The sequence below is a fragment of the Brachypodium distachyon genome, chromosome 1 (assembly GCF_000005505.3).
Source record: "Brachypodium distachyon strain Bd21 chromosome 1, Brachypodium_distachyon_v3.0, whole genome shotgun sequence".
In the NCBI taxonomy this organism is placed as follows: Eukaryota; Viridiplantae; Streptophyta; class Magnoliopsida; order Poales; family Poaceae; genus Brachypodium; species Brachypodium distachyon.
Genome location: NC_016131.3, coordinates 27923101 through 27938999, shown reverse-complemented (window position 1 = coordinate 27938999; position 15899 = coordinate 27923101). Strand labels below are relative to the sequence as shown.

The window sequence follows — 15899 nt, the reverse complement described above, 5'->3', positions numbered from 1 at the left end:
CCAATTTGTGCCAGCTGAGCCATCGCAACAGCGTCTTGTTAACTTCATTTTCTCGCCAGCGATGACCAGTGACTCGGCCAAAGCAGACCCGGCCGCTGCACATTCCATTGAGCGTTTGTAGTTGCCAGTGATAGTTATGGTACCATTTGGTCCCGGCATCTTCATCTTCAGATAACCAATGTGAGTAGTAGCCATGAACTTGGCGAGTGCCGGTCTGCCAAGCAGCTCATGGTACGGACTGCTAAGGTTCACCACCTCGAACACTAAGTTTTCAGTCCGACAGTTCTCCCTGGTGCCGAATAAGACGTCCACTCGGATCTTGCCTCCCGGGGCACAAGACACTCCCGGCATAATACTGTGAAAGGTAGTCCGGCTGGGCTCAAGCATGTTATCAGTAATGCCGAGCTTAAGCATCGTGTCCCGGTACAGGATATTTATGCTGCTCCCATTATCAATGAGAACCCGAGTGAACTTGACGTTAATGTCGGGCCCGATGAGTGTCGGGTCGACCACCAGGGCATATCCGCCAAGGTTGGGCATAACCTTGGGATGGTCTGCCCGGTTCCAGTTGATCTCATGCTCCGACGAATACATGAATTTTGAACCAGCCGGCATAACAACATTGACCTCCATCTCTCAACTGCGCTGACTTTGCTTGTCAGTGGACTCAGTGATGAAAATCATGTAGCTCTGGTGATGCTCCTTGTACTCATTTCTCCCGGCATACCCCAGGATTTCTTGTTCTTCCACCTGGTTGACTGCATTGTTTGCCTGAGGGGGTCCCTGGATCTGTGCGTTTGCGCCTGTGGGCGGGGGAGGAGGGGGTAACCGACTTGCTTCGCCCTTCTCGGCCCGCTGCATCCAGCTGCATTGCCGCATTGTGTGGTTCGCCGGCTTATTGGGGTTAGTCATGTGAAAACGACAAGGCTGATCCAACATCACCTCGAACGTATACTTCGGCTTATCCTGCCAAGGCTTCTTTTGTTCTCCCTTCTTGACCCATTGCTGATTTCCTGTTTTCTGATGCTGGCTGGAGCCGACATCAGGTTGATCTTGAATTACAGCGACACGGGCTGGCCCGTACTGATAATCCGGCCTATCATCTCTTCTCTTGTTGCGATGATCTTGATGATCGTTCCTCCGGAATAACCCGGCAGGATTGTATGTCGGCTGCTCCCTTTGTGGTTCTGCCGGCATCAGCGATGGCTGAGTCGGATCGCCAAGCGCATACATGTCAGCAATTCTGATCATCTCAGATAGAGTGCCCGGCATCTCTCTTTGCAGCTTTTGCCACAGCATGCGGCCGTGTTGGCATCGTTGGGCAAACCACGCTATGGCTTGCGCATGGACAACTGTTGAGGACGATTTGGCCTGTTGTAAGTGCTAGTGAAATTGCTGACAAATGTTTCCTCGAAGTCTATCCAGCAATTGATGCTGCCTTCCGGCAAGTTGTTCAGCCATATCCTTGCCGGTCCAACCAGCATTTGGGGTACATAACGTACAGCCCATCTGCGGTTGCCGCCTGCCACGCTCACCGCCGTGACATAGTCTTCCAGCCAATCTTCCGGCTTAGTGCTGCCGTCATACGTTCTCGTAACCCTGGGCAGCTGGAAACCCGGGGCTGGTCTCTCCCTCATGATCCGATGCGCAAAGCAACGCGGTCCTGGAGGGCCTTGCTCCTCTAGAAGCTCGGACAAATAAATTTTGTCAAGCCGATATCGGGCATCCAGAGGTGATACTTGTCTGTTCCCAACTCGGGCTCTGAGCAGGCCAAGATTGTCACGCTCTCACCTGATATAACCCTCGTCGCCCATAGCCGAGTACCCATCATCGTAACGATCATACCGGTGATCTTCACCTCGATAGGGGGGGTTGCGCCCTGATCAGTGCTCACTTTACATATATTTCAAACTCATTTAGTACTGATCATGTTTGAATTTTGGCAAATTTGAATTTGAATTTGAATATTTGAACCAAATATGCCCAAATCTGCCATTTTACAACACTGTGACATTCATATGCAGGTTTGGTGTGCAGAGGCACCTTTTCCCTCTCCATCAGCATGTTTCAAGAAGAAAAGAGAAGAAACCAAAAGTAGAGGAAAAGGAAACCAAGTCATAAAGCAAAATAGGAGAAGAAGAAACTCCCTGCTGGCTGTGCTTTTGTGCAAAGTTGTCACATAATCATCCATCAGAGCAACAAGGACTAGAAGAGAAGAATTAGAAGAAGAAGAAGAAGAAGAAGAATTGGTCAGCAGTCCATAAAGCAGAGAAGAAGACTCAAGAAGCTGCCCTCATATGTAAAAAAAATGCAGAAAACGAGGGATGTGCTTTGCAGCCAAGGAAGAAAGCAAGGGTGCTGTTTGCATAAGCTTAAAGTTGATGTAGACACTTGCATTGCACCCATGACAGCCAAGGGAGAGGATATAAAAGCAAACCCAAGCCTCCCTTCGAATCCATCCACCCCTGCCTCTCCACTTCAGAACAGACCAGCCCTGGGAAGGGTTGGTGAGATCCAAGCTTCTAGTTTGCTTTTCATGGCTGCCATTTACTTCCTCCCCTTCTCCTCCACTTGTTCTTAGAGTTCTAGGCCACAAATCTCTCCCTTACCTCCTATCTGTGATGTTCTTCCTCTGCTAAGCACTGTAATCAAACTTAACTCCCTCTCTTCTTACTCCTCTATTTCTGTATTGAGTAGCTGTGTTCCTTGCCTCAGATTTGAAATTCTGTCGTGTAAAACTTGTTCATGTTCATGTTAAACTTGTTCCTTGTGATGTATGTGATGTGTTCCATGTACTAGATCTTCTCCTTGTTGTCCTAGTAGCTTAATCTTTGTGCTTGTTGCTGTCTAAGTATTGTTGTTTTACTGTTCTTGTCACCTTTTGTAGTTCTTGTGTTTAATCTGTCGATCTGTGTTGTTTCCTGTTAGATCCATGTTTCTGTCACCTTCCTATATATTTTTGTGATATATTAGAGTGTTAAAGCATAAATCTTTCCTCCCCAATCTCTCAATCATCTGTCAACTCTCTCTCCCTATCCAGTTTCTGAAACTTATTCTGAAAACCCTGCTGTTCTCCCCTTTCTTCCCCTAATTCTGCTACTTTCTCCCAATTTCCTTCTTTCCCCAGCCTTAGATCTTTCTTCTATACCCTGTCTACATCCTATTCTTGCTGTCCATCACTTCTAAACCTCTTAAACCTGCTTAAACTCCTCTGATTTTAACTCTGAACCTCTCTCTGTTTCTGCACCAAGTAGCCTCCTAAACCTGCTCCTACACCTCACCTCTTCCTTTTTCCAATCCTAAACTCCTGCTAATTCTCCTTCCCCAAGTCCTAATCTTCCTATCCCAGGTTGTTTCACTCTCTAATTCCTCCCCAATTCTTCTTATTTTCCCTGTCTTTGCTGTTAAGTTTTACTGTCTGCTATCTGTTTTCAGTTCTTGACAAGTTCTGTTTTCAGATAGTGGATAGTAATTTCAGAAAACCCAAAAACATAGTTGTAGCTTGTTTTTACTTGCTTAGTTTAGTTGTTTGCCACTCAAATTTGCTTGTTTAGCTATAGATTAAGTTAAAGAAATTGTCGCTCATCTAATCCCTGTGGAGAACTTCATTAAAATTACTGCTAAACTACAGGATTAGTTGAACTGCAAATCCAGTGTCGATCACGCCCGACACCCTGTTGTCCTGCAGCAGTATTGGGTGCCGGACCCCGAGGTCGGTGTCCATGATCAAACGAGTAACGTTCTTGCTGGTCTCAGCGATTGTCGCCGGGACGCATGCCGCTTTGGCTGTCATCCACCCTTCTGACTATCTTTTCCAGAGCCGGGTCATAACGCTCCAGCTGCTTATTCCGGCCAGAGTTTACGCTTTTGTTCCGTTTGCCACCAGGTGAGGACGCTTGCTTGTCAACGTGGCCACCGGCATCTGCAGCCGAGCGAATAACCTGAGACATGCCGGGTTTGCCGTGCATTCTCATATACGCCTCATTCTGCTCGTTAGCTGTTTGGAGCAGCTGTTTCACGCGCAGCTGCTGCTGCCGAAGTGCCTCTCCCGTAACATTCGGCAACTCCTCAGCCGCAGCCTCGGCAGCCGTGAGATTTTTGACAGGGGTATTGTATTTCGGCTTCAGTGCCGAGGCAAAACTTGCCGACGCTGCTGGTGCACCCCTGCCATCTCTTGTCATCTCGTCATTCAAGTTCTTACCACGATTACGCACCTCCCCAACTCGGCTAGGGTTAGTAAACGCAGTAGAACTAAGACCATGGGCTTTGTTATACTCACGGAGCGAGATGTCGAGCTGTTGTCGAGCGTGAGCGACATCGACTGCTTCCTTCAGCAGCTTCTGTCTCTCCAACTCCAACTCCGCCTGCAGCTGGGCCGGGTTAGCGTTCGACACTACCAGCGCGGTCAGCCGTTCGATGGAGGCCTGGATCTGAGTTGGCTTCGGCGGCAGAGCTGATGTCCCAGTTTGAGCGGCGATGTTCTCCAGCTTCTCCAAGGGGAGCTTCGCCGTTCTACCAGACTTGGTTGGGACCGCGCCACTTCCTGCAGCGTCCCTTCTCGCATCGACACCATGAGCCGTCACCATGACCTCCACACGGTCAGCGGGGCAGTCGGTGTTCCGGCCGCGGACCGGGCAGATGGCGGGGGGATCTTCGGCCATCGCCACCTGCTTTGGGTATCTGCAGGGACTGTCAGTAGCAACATAAACCTCGTGCATGCCGAAGTTGATGAAGCGGCCTGCACAGGGAAGCGATGCGCCGTTGAAGCAGCCCGCGTTGTCGTCGATGAAGCCCAGAGAGCCGAATCTCTTGACCAAACCGGAGACCACGCGCTCCCCGGTGACGAGAAAGCTTCCCGTCCGGATGAAAACTCCAGCCAGCGTTGCTGCTGGCCCCACGGTGGGCGCCAACTGTTGTGGTGGTGTCATGGCAGATGCCATAGGATGGCTTAACTTGGGGCCGATGGATGATGGAGGATCCAGAGGAGGGAGGACGTGAAGAAAAACATGCACAAGTTGCACAAGCACACACGGATTTACCCAGGTTTGAAGCCCTTTTGCCGAGGTAAGACTCCTACTCCTGCTTTGTTGTATTAGCCGAGATAGAGAAGCTCTACAATGGCGCTCTTTGAGCTGTATTTTTGGAAAAAAAGGAGGAGGAGGAGAAACCCTAGATGTCTAAGTGCCCCATCTCTTTCTACAGAGGGGTAAGGTTCTATTTATAGGCCGCCCATGTCACACTGACATGTGGGCCAAGTCTAACGTCATCTTCTTTGGGCCGCGTCGGGCACGCGGCTTGGTTCCCTCCGGGTGGCACCGTAGGGGACAAGACAACTTTACTTTTCCCTGGCACCCTGCAGAAAGTACCGCTATCCTTTGTCGGCTTCCGTCAGAGATTCTCTTTCGGTGCTTCCTCTCTGCAGTCGCCTGGCATCATTACGTAGGCGCTGACCGCTTTTGCTGAGATGATGATGACGCTGCTTTAGTTTGCACCGCGTGGTCAGGATAAGACCGTTGAGAGATCTTGGCTCGTCCTTATCCTGCAAACTCATAAGACAAAATAGCCATGCCGACATACGCCTGGGATGCTGGCTTAGTGTTAGTTTGACTTTACGATGCCGGCATATATAACTATGCCGGCCTTGCCTCCGTCATCTTAGCTAGAGTTGTGTCGCCATGACCCTACCCGGGGTCATCCCTCTGACACCTCACAAGACACGCGCAAGGTCTTTCTGATCGAAGATCAGCAAAGCATTTGCTCCGAGAGACTGAAGATGAACGTTCGGTGCATAGAGATTATACCACAGAAACATGATGCACACAAACAACTTCTCATCAAATTTCAGAGAAACAGGTTGCATATCAATGTACTCAAATTTGAGTTGGGACTTGAGAGCATCAGGTATTCAGGTCTCATATCAATATGCACACAAATTCCAGAAATGCACATACAACCTTCTTTTCCATGTTCAAAGGCTGCAGTCAAGAGCCACACAAGGGACTTAATACACCGGAACCCATAAAAAACCCAGAAATTTGGACATAACTCTTGTCTAGCTAGTCCACCACGAACATCGAAATAAAGCAGCTTTCACCAACTCTTCTAGCACAAAAATCAGCAGAGAGAAATGTTCTCTGCCCTTTATACCTCAATTTCCACAATCAACAATGCAGAGTGACTCAGGATCTTGCACGTGCCTAGGTGGCAGTTTGAGTAGGTTGCCACTGGGATCCGCGAGCCCGAGCTGCTGCCGCTCTTTCCAACGCTTTGAGCCGGTTAGCCTCCATGTGCGCCCTCTGCTCCTCTGTCAGCTCAACTTTTTGGCTTGGCTTGCTTCCGCCACTCTCCCCTCCATCTTGACACTTCTCTGCCTCTCTTGGAGCCAAGGGTTCTACAGCGCCTCCCTCACCAGGTTTGACTCCAGATTCCTGTTATGCCATCAACGTTAACGCAGCATCTTAGGTCCGCAAAACATTCATAATATACTACAAAGTCCAAAAACCAAAGTGCACAGAATATCAAGGCACAGCTTCAGTAGATTATACTAACAGCTTCTTCTGTTTAGGAAGGTTCTATTTTCTTTTCATGGATGAGATGAATCACATCAAACTTACATGTGCGAACGACAGTTAGGTCAAGTTGAAAGAAGCATGACTTACATGCACTGTGTTTTCATAGATCTCATTCAGCAAATCCTCTTGCATTGCATCCACGTTACTTTCCACTGGTGGTGGATCTATATCTTCTTGTACTGACTCCATTACATGACTGTCCGTGGTTGGAGGTTCAGTCCCTAGGATTGAGTCTTCCTGTGTGGCTCCATCTGCAAGATAATGAGCAATTGCTATCACTGGAATATCTGATATACAGGTCAGTGATTCAGAAAAGTGTGTTGTAAACAAAACAAAGAGCTCAGACCAGGTTCTCCCTCTGGCATGACTTCTTCCACTGGCGGTTCATGCAGTTGTGTAGGATCCCCGCCTCTGGCAACTCTATCCTTCAGTTCAGAAATGCATCTCTAAAACAAGGAAACGCAGTGTCAGTGAAGAATATATAGGTCCAGGAAGAACAAGGTCAATTGACATGATGGGAGCAACAAAAAATAGGATGCACGACTAAAAGTCTATTGGAATTTGTGGAGTAGCTCAAGGGACATTAATTCTACGCATATTCCCCGTAATCGTACTCTTGTGCATGGCAAGAACCAACCGACTGATGAGAAGGAAACCCTGAAAAAGCATAGTCTATTGAGATTTATAAAGCCAACATGCTGTTGCAAGATAGCATAGTGGATTAGTCATGATGGCAATAACTAATTCCCATTTCATACAATGAAGTTTTGTTCCTGTTCAGGTGGTGGGGTTGATGTTTCGAAAAAAGAATAGCTAATTCATTTCGAGCATCCTATCTACAGGATAAAATACATGATGAACCTAATCGAACCTTCAAAGAGCTAAAAATTACACAAGTTAACCATAATCTGAAGACTGCTCAACTTATCTGTAGCTGCATGGAAAGAAAATCTGAAAGGAAGAAAGAAGCTTACCCTAACACGATTACTGGCCCCAACTTTCTCAACTTTGCGCACAAACTGCTCGAAAGAGTAATAAGGGATCAAGCGAGAGTGCCAGTCCGTGTAAAGCTTGATCAGATTGCCAAGGTCCTCCACCTGACAGCAAGACATAAACTCAGAATTAGGAGCAAAGAAAGATCAGAATAAGTAGGTGTGTACATTGAGCAACAGCAGGTTATACCCTTCATATACATGCAGTAAATTACTTCCACCGTTCCATAATTCTTGTCCCAAATTTGACAAAAAATGGATGTATCTATTCCTAAAAAGTGTCTAGATGCATGTAATATTTCGACAATAATTATGGAACGGAGGGAGTACTGAATAACTCCCTGCAGCCAAAATGTACAGAAAGAAAGGGCAGCATGTGACAGAAGTGTTGTTGCATCTATAGAAATGAAATGCCTTCCACGGACTGCAGCATATCTATCTAGGAAAAATTGATCACCTAACTTCATAGGAAATGCACAAAGAAAAACGAGGAACCATTGTCCTCTGGCTGGATTTAGTCGGGGCAGGGAAACGGCAAAGATATATACCTCGTGGCCGGGCCCGGCGCGGGGTTTGAACGCCTTGGGAAAATAGCGGAGGACGAATCCCAGACCGGTGTCGGAGAGGAGCAGGTCCGGCGTGAGCTTGGGCCGCGTCGCCCTCTCCTTCCTCTTCTTCTTACCTCCTTCTTGCGCCGCCGCATCCCCTTCCGCCGCCGCCGCCGCCGCGGGCTTAGGGTTCTGCCTCGGCTGGAACGAAGCGAAGCGGGAGGAGCCGGCGGTGGTGGGGTTGGGGTTAGTTGAGGAGGACGGCGGGGCGGAGGGACAGTCGCGGGACCAGTGGCCCGGCCGGCCGCACTTGAAGCAGCCCGTCGGCGCCGACGCCGCCATGAGAGGAAAATGGATTTAGTTTCGCTTCTCTTCTGGCGGGAGCATGAGGTGGGTTTGGCGCCATGTTTTTCCTTCCCGGTCCTGTTTCATGGGCCTTAGCCGAGACTGTTCCAAGTTGCCATGGCAATGGCATCCCCAAACCCAAAACCCAAAGCCCTAGCTAGAACCAACGAGTCCAATGAGTTGCCGCCTCGCCGGCGTCAACGGGCGACATCGACGAAGTAAACATTTTCGGTTTTGATTTTTAATTGGATGAGTTGATTTCTTGACCATTATATATGATTTGTGCTTTAATATTTGAAACAGATGATGAGAAAATAAAGGCGAAATGAGATTTTGATGCTAATCCAACGTCTTTGATCCGTCAACTTTGATTTAATTTTTTTTCTTAAAATTAATCAAGCAACTTAGATATAGCGGCGCCCAAACATTTTTTAGTAGTTCTGATTGTTTCATTGCCTTCGGTTGATGTTTTTGCCTTTTTTGGGAGTGTGAGTATTGTGATTCCTAAGGAATCCACTATTTATATTGGGTAAGGCAACTCTGGATTGATTCTTATTTGAAATTTGTTGACGCGGAAGAAAGAGAAATAAAATTCGTAAAGAGTGGGACTCTTAAGGCAAGAATTGCCTAAGAGTCGACCCTTTTCTCATTGTACAAAATCACGTTTAATGTTAACAAATTATTTAAAGTCCGTGTAAAAATACAAACAATTGCACATGTTATTTTACTATTAACTCTTAATGACGTAAAGAATCGTTACTAACTCCGTTGATAGGACCAAAGAAAAAAATTATAATTGATACGGTGTTGCATCTAAAGTGAAATTCCTAAAATTCCGGTTATTTCAGTTTGCATTCCGGCCAAAGATCTGAAGTAACACTTAGCAACAATAACACTTTGCTAGTTGCATGTATGTATATATGCACTCGATGATGCTTGGTCAGGAATAGTATCACTGAACTGAAGAAAGGAGTATAAAGAGCATTTTCAATGGGATCCCCAAAAATCTCTCCCAAATGTCATTTTTTGTCCGTTTAGGGGAGCAAGTGGACATGTATCCGTCCGATGTCCGCCCTCATCACCCAACGGCGTCCCCGAAACGGACATCTACGTGGACTTTTTTGCATTTTCTGCTATTTGCACACAATACACATGCATACTTTGGCTAAATTCTGAAGTTTTCTGAACTCAACTGAACCTCTCTTTTTTCAGTGGCAAATGAATTAAACCTCTCTTTTCAGTGGCAACTGAACCGAAGTTTCAGAAATCAACGTTTATCACATGCTGTATTATAAGACAAGGAAAAGCTCTCTGAACTGAAGCTCCAGAACAGAACTCTACGAACGTCTCTTCAACTCTTCTGGAGTATATAGCTTCAAATGAACATTTGTATTTGACAAGAACATTGGGAGATCAGGAAATAAATTCAGAAATCACATTTATCACATATATAGCTTCAAAACCAACATATCATTAATAAGAATATGAGAAGAAAAGACATAATAGGACTGGAGCTTTTTTCAGTGGCCATGTTTTCTGAACTGAAACTTTTTTCAGTGGCCGGGCAGCTCAAGAAATCAACAACAGATAGGGCGCCATGGATATGGTATAGCTTTTTCCAGAAGCTATGGAACAGCTTCAAAATAGATAGCAAATACGGAGTAGTATAGCTTCAAAAGAGATAGACCACTACAAAATCGCCATATAGATAGCAACAGCATAGACCGTGTCTCACATAGATAGCTTTAAAATCACAGCATAGATAGCAAAATCACCATGTCTTGCATAGATAGCTTGAAAATCACTGCTCTGGAAAAGGTTAGCAGTGGCGGTCCGGATTACACACCGGTGGCGGTAACCCGGACCGCCACTAAGCCTGCGCCACCGGTGCTAACGAGCACCGGTGGCGGTGATGATACCCGCCACCGGTGCTAGCCAGCACCCGTGACGGTTTGCACAACCGCCGCTGGTAATCCGTAGGGGAGCTCCGAAAAGTGCACCGGTGGCCGTCGGAAGCACCACCACTGTAATGTTCCAGTGGCGGTGGGTACGCACCGCTACTGGTACATTACAGTGGCGGTGCTTACCCACCGCCACTGGTGGTATACCAGTGGCCGTTATGCCTCACCGCCACTGGTATGCTTTCGTACTGCACCAGTGGCGGTGGGATGCAACCGCCACTGTACTCTACTAGCGGCGGTGAATAGGGTTGCCACTGTTCTTTTCCGGGTTTTTTAAAATATTTTTTTTATTAGAACATTCCTGTAACAGCAATATATCACAGCACAGCAATAGATAACAGCATGATAGATAACAGCAATATATATGAGAAAATCACGCATCCATGAAGATAACAGCATCCGTTCACAAAACTTATTAAGAAAATAAGACGAAAACTTATTACATCCATGATAGATATTCAATATTTAACATTGTACATCAAAGTTTCAATACATCGGCACAACCCCGCCTTCATAAAAATCACCGTTTTCCTTCAGGACCTCTTTGTTGAGAATGGTGGCTATGTCCCTTTGAATATCGAACACAAGAACAACTGGGTTGTGTCCATATTCTGATTCCGTCTTGAAGTAATCCGCCATCTGCTGGTAGGTCGTGTTCATCTTAGGCTTGAAACAGTTGACCCAATTGCGGATGATGTACGCAGCGTAGTATCCACAGAAGACCGTCCCTTGCGGCTGTTGTATGCATGAGAAGTTTCTGTGATAGGTCATTTTTTTCCTGCCGTAGCTTGGCACCTCATAGTCAGTTACTGCCTTTTTCCACGCCTCTTCGAAGAGTGTTCTGACGGCTTTGAAGTCGCGCGGCTCATAGCCTTTCTTCCGTCGGAGTGGATCAAGATATGTCATTGACGCTTCTTCGAAAGAGAAGGCCACCACCACCCAATGTTCGCTGTTTACAAAAAGAACACACATTTATAATCGAAAAGAGAACAACTTAGTGGAACGAGAAAGAAAGCAATGGTCGTGAGAACAACTTACTCTAAATGGTAGAGTGTAAGAACATAACAGCGTTGCTTGTGCATTGCGAAGAACTTAGCCAGGTATGAAATTGCATTCTCTCTCGAACCCCGTTTCCATTCTTCTAGACCGATGGTTGCTTTGCTGAATAGGAGAGGATCGGCGATGGCAACGTGTGGTTCTTTCAGGCGGAAGGACTCCCTTGTGAAGTATACACACCAGAGTCTTAACATGTTGTTGTCTAAGCACTTCTGGTTGAAGACGTGAAACAAGTCCAGGAAGTCCACGCCGAAGGTAAATTCCTTTGTCTGCAGGTCCCCCGTTTCGGCATCGTAGAAGCCATAATACTCTGGCACCTTCACATTCATCTATTGGCCATGTTGTGCAGAATTAGCTGATGCTGCCATGTAGTTGCCATGTAGCTCTTGCATCTCTCGCGGCAGGCTCCTTAGATCCTTAAGGCTGACCATCGGTTGTCCAGGGTAGAACATCAGCACTTTATCGAATTCCCTAGCCACGAAGTAGGCTCCGCCGACTAAATGACTAGCTATAGGGGGGGCTTCATATTCAAAATATCTGGCCGGTTTTCCCAATTCCCTTCGATTATTGGCGGATTGCTGGGTTGCTTTCCTGTTGAGTCCAACTCTTTACTCTTCGAGTCACTGGATCTCTTGCTGATTTTGGACCCCCTCTTATTGGTTCGCCGGCGTTTCAAAAACTCGGCCTCCTCTTGATCCTTGAAGGTCTGGGAGACCTGCTTGCCAGACGCGTACTCCAGCGCGCCCGCCACAGATTTCCGTGGCACAGGTGCAAGTCGTGGTGGTTTTGAGGGTTGGCTGTCTTTACGGTGGGGCGGCGACGTATTAGGCGGCGGCACATGAGCCGGTGCAGCGTCATCATCGCTGCAGTCTTGCGCTGGTTCGAAATCGAAGCCTCCTTGCCCCGACGTTGGTGAATCCGGACGTGCCGGCTTATTGGGGGATGGGCCAAGGGGCGATGGAGAGGGAAGTCGTCGAGTGGAAGCCGGAGGAGACACTCTGGGACACGCCGAAGAGGGAGAAGGTTGGGTAGCGAGGGCAACCAACCTCCTGGGCCACTGGATGTACGTGCCCCGGCATTGCCCTAGAGTCACTGATTCCTCCTCTGGAGGAAAAGGGACCGGCGTCTTGTCAAATTCCGGTAGCACGGAGTCCACCTGCACCCTGACATGATCCGGGGCCATGGGCGTGTTGTGCACGACCGGCACACTTGGCATCAGTGGATGGCATCAATATCCGGCACTTAATACTCTTCTGTGCGTGACAAACAAATTAACATACGTACGTTAGTGTTATGGTGTGAAGAATGACGTAATTGAGTATATATATACACTATGGTACCGGTAAGGAGCTTACCAAGATGTCATCAGATGGGCCATCAGGGTCACTCGGGAGTTCGGTGCCGGAGTCAGCACTGCTATTATACGGTGGCGGCGAAGGATTCGGAGTCAACTGATGATCATGCGGAGTGGGTGGCCTTGGTGTCGCGTAAACGAACTCCTCCATAGTCTGGCCGGAGTCCCTTGCTTTTTTCAAGCAAGCGAAAAACTCCTCCCTCACCGTCCTTTTCGCCACCTCTATTATTTCTTCGTGCTTCTCGGCCTTTCTTTTACGGCTCCGGGCTTCTTTCTCTTGAGGAAAGACTTTGCGGCGAAGGGCCCCGGTTCCTAAGGCTCGAATATGGCCCCCGTGCTCATTTCTTCCCAGAGCATAGCTTAGTGGTGAATCCCACTGTGCACGGAGCTCGTCGTGGGAGCCTTCCGACTCGAACTCGGTGACCTTGTCCTGAAATAAGACAAAGTCGGTGCCAATTTATAAGTGAGTGTGTTAGAAGCTAAACTGAAAAAGAAGTGGCGGTTGAGGCCTTACGATTAGAACTTTCTGGTCATCGCGGATGGGCTTCAGGCCCGCCCACAAAGGTGGTGGACCGGTCATGACGGAGTGTTGCAACACGGGGCTTTGACACCGGGGGTGTGCGGGCACCCCCTTTTTAGGTTCGGCAGAGGGCGACGGGGATCGCTCCGGCGATCGCCGGCGGGGTTGATGCGTGGCCTGCAAAGACGCTATGAACACATGCACGCACGTTTTACCCAGGTTCGGGCCACCCAGAGGTGTAAAACCCTACGTCCTGCTTGTCTGAGCTCGTATTATCGAAAGATTGAGTGTTTACAAGTTGCCGGGGGAGGGTCCCCGGAGGCTCTCTCTCTCCTTTTGGCTGAGTGCTACTTACTACTTTGGGCTACTGCTAGTGCAGAACTGTGGGTTGGTCGAACGAACCATTTGACCGTGGGCGGGGGTCCTCCTTTTATAGCCAAGGGGATACCACAGGTGCCACGGTGCATGGTTTACAAGTGGCGAGCAGGGAGCTCGGGCAGCTCCTCCTCGGTGCGCTGGCATACATGCAGGAGCACTAGCCTTGTACTTAGGGGTCTAAGGCCTAAAATCTACTCTTGGACAGCCACTGTTTGCCTGACTTGACGGTGAACCCCCTCCCTGTCGGCTCATTGAATGCGTCGTGCGCCTCACTCCTTGTCCTAACGAACCCTGCATGTTGGGCGCCCGCCGCACGCGCACGTGGCGCCGCAATCCTGCTTACTCGGCCCCGCCCTCGCAGCGGGAGCCTGTGCCCGGGAGCGCCCCTCCCGGCAAGTACCTTCCCGGGAGGTGCCTAGGCGGGAATTCTTCCCTCGAAGCCCCGCTAGCCCCGCCGGGCCGGTAGCTTGCCGAGCGGCTTGTATACTGCCGCCCGGGGCGTGACCCTCCCGGGAAGCAGGCGAGGCGACCCGCGCGTCGTGCAGCAGTGGTAACCCGGGTGCCACTGGTGCGACACGGAGCATTGTTGGGACAGGGGGGGACTATCCCTCTTGCCGCAAGCTCGGGGTCCTCGTTCTCCCACACCGGCTTCTTTCCCTCGATACCACGACTGCCAAGGCAGTGGTTAAATTTCCTCTTGGCACGTAGCGCCGCAAACCACTCTTGGGTTGCTTTGAAATTTGGATCCTTTTCCTTCTCCTTGAACTCCTCCCATTCCTCCTCTGTGATCCTCGGCCATTTCTTATGTATCACCGTCTCTCAATCTTCGTTCAAAAATTTTCTGGCCTTGCTACCCCAATTGCTCTGACCCCTACGTATTGTGGTCTTCATCGCTCCGAATACTTCTTCACAGAGCGCAGGATCAGGCACCTCGAACCTCTCCCATGCCTTGGCATAACAATCTTCCTTTACGCTCTGCGGCACCTCGGTCCATCTTTGGTTGATGTTCGTGAACTCGCGAACGATTGCATTGCAAGTGTTGGCGAAACACGACGCAGCCCTCTTTGGTGATTTGGGTTTCCCCACATCGTCAGTCTTGGTGATGATGAATTTCTCCTTCCTCGGCTTGTTAGACCCACGCGGCGCCTTCTTCTTCTTCTTGGAAGTAGCCTGCGACGTGGTAGCCTCAGAGCCTGCGTTCAAGCCCGAAGGATCACCGCCGCCGTGTTCATGCTCGTCATCTTGGCTATGGGCTATTGGTGTGCCCGACGACAAAGAACCCTGAGGTGAATCCTCAGGGTTTTCTCCATCGCGACCCTGAGCTTCCTATACAATGCCCTTACATGGATTACTTTAAAATTTTGAAAAATTCGACATGACCCGTATTGTAAATCTAGAAAAATTTGGCATGACCCGTGCTATAAAGCTAGCGAATTGGTCTACCCGACAACGATACCTGCATAAAAATTACCCACCCACATATACCCTCTCGGCGCGATGGCCGGGCCCCTAAATTTCAACGGCCTCGGCACGATGGCCGGGCCCACATCATGCATATGCCACAAAATGCATATTTAAGACATTTGATATTTGCTACTCAAGGATATTTGCTCAAGGATATTTAAGACATAATGCATACTTAAGACAAAATGCATACTCTATTAATATATACTTATATGACATAGATTCATATTCATTATATTCCTACTCAAGGATATTTGCTCATGGATATGATTTTGATCACATTAGTCACATATTTGCTACTCAAGGATATTTGCTTTACACTTTACCCATCGCGAAAGCAAGGAAAAGAATTCCTAACCCTAGAACAGTAAACTGTAAACTTAAAAAAAAAATCCTAACCCTAGCACTGACCTCGTCGCCGGCGGCCGGGGCGGTGTGTCGTCGCGGGGGGGGGGGGGGGGGGGGGGGCTTGGCCACCGGATTTCGGACCTCGTCCACGAAATCCGGCAGGCCCGAATCGGCCGTGCGGCGGGGCGGCGCCGCCTCCTCCGTTGGCTCGTCGTGGGGCGGCAGGTCTGACGGGGCCGACGGCGTGGCTGCAGAAGCCACGGTAGCGGCCGATGACGTGTGTGCGCACCATGGCGGCGGCGGCGGCGGGTCGGGGACGGCGGGTCGGGGAGGAGAAAGCCGGGGAAGAGGAACGGCGACA

At 48.9% G+C, this 15899-nt stretch overlaps 1 protein-coding gene across 1 annotated transcript; it reads right to left on the bottom strand.

Annotated features, from left to right (window-relative positions):
• Window positions 1-5839: 5839 nt before the first annotated feature.
• Window positions 5840-8544, bottom strand: LOC100821358. Its single transcript, XM_003560397.4, has 5 exons — window positions 8113-8544; window positions 7547-7669; window positions 6919-7018; window positions 6660-6823; window positions 5840-6428 (listed from the first exon to the last, which is right to left on the bottom strand). The coding sequence occupies exons 1-5, from the start codon at window positions 8452-8454 to the stop codon at window positions 6198-6200; spliced, it is 960 nt and encodes a 319-aa protein (XP_003560445.1). The 5' UTR covers window positions 8455-8544; the 3' UTR covers window positions 5840-6197.
• Window positions 8545-15899: the final 7355 nt, after the last annotated feature.

Bases quoted from the DNA above. Each gene is read 5' to 3' on its own strand.
- LOC100821358 (XM_003560397.4), bottom strand. From the start codon at position 8,454: ATGGCGGCGTCGGCGCCGACGGGCTGCTTCAAGTGCGGCCGGCCGGGC. The intron at 7,019-7,546 runs GTAAGCTTCTTT...TCCTTGTTTTAG, and splicing joins GGGCCAGTAATCGTGTTAGG to AGATGCATTTCTGAACTGAA. The intron at 6,429-6,659 runs GTAAGTCATGCT...ATGGCATAACAG, and splicing joins TCTATGAAAACACAGTGCAT to GAATCTGGAGTCAAACCTGG.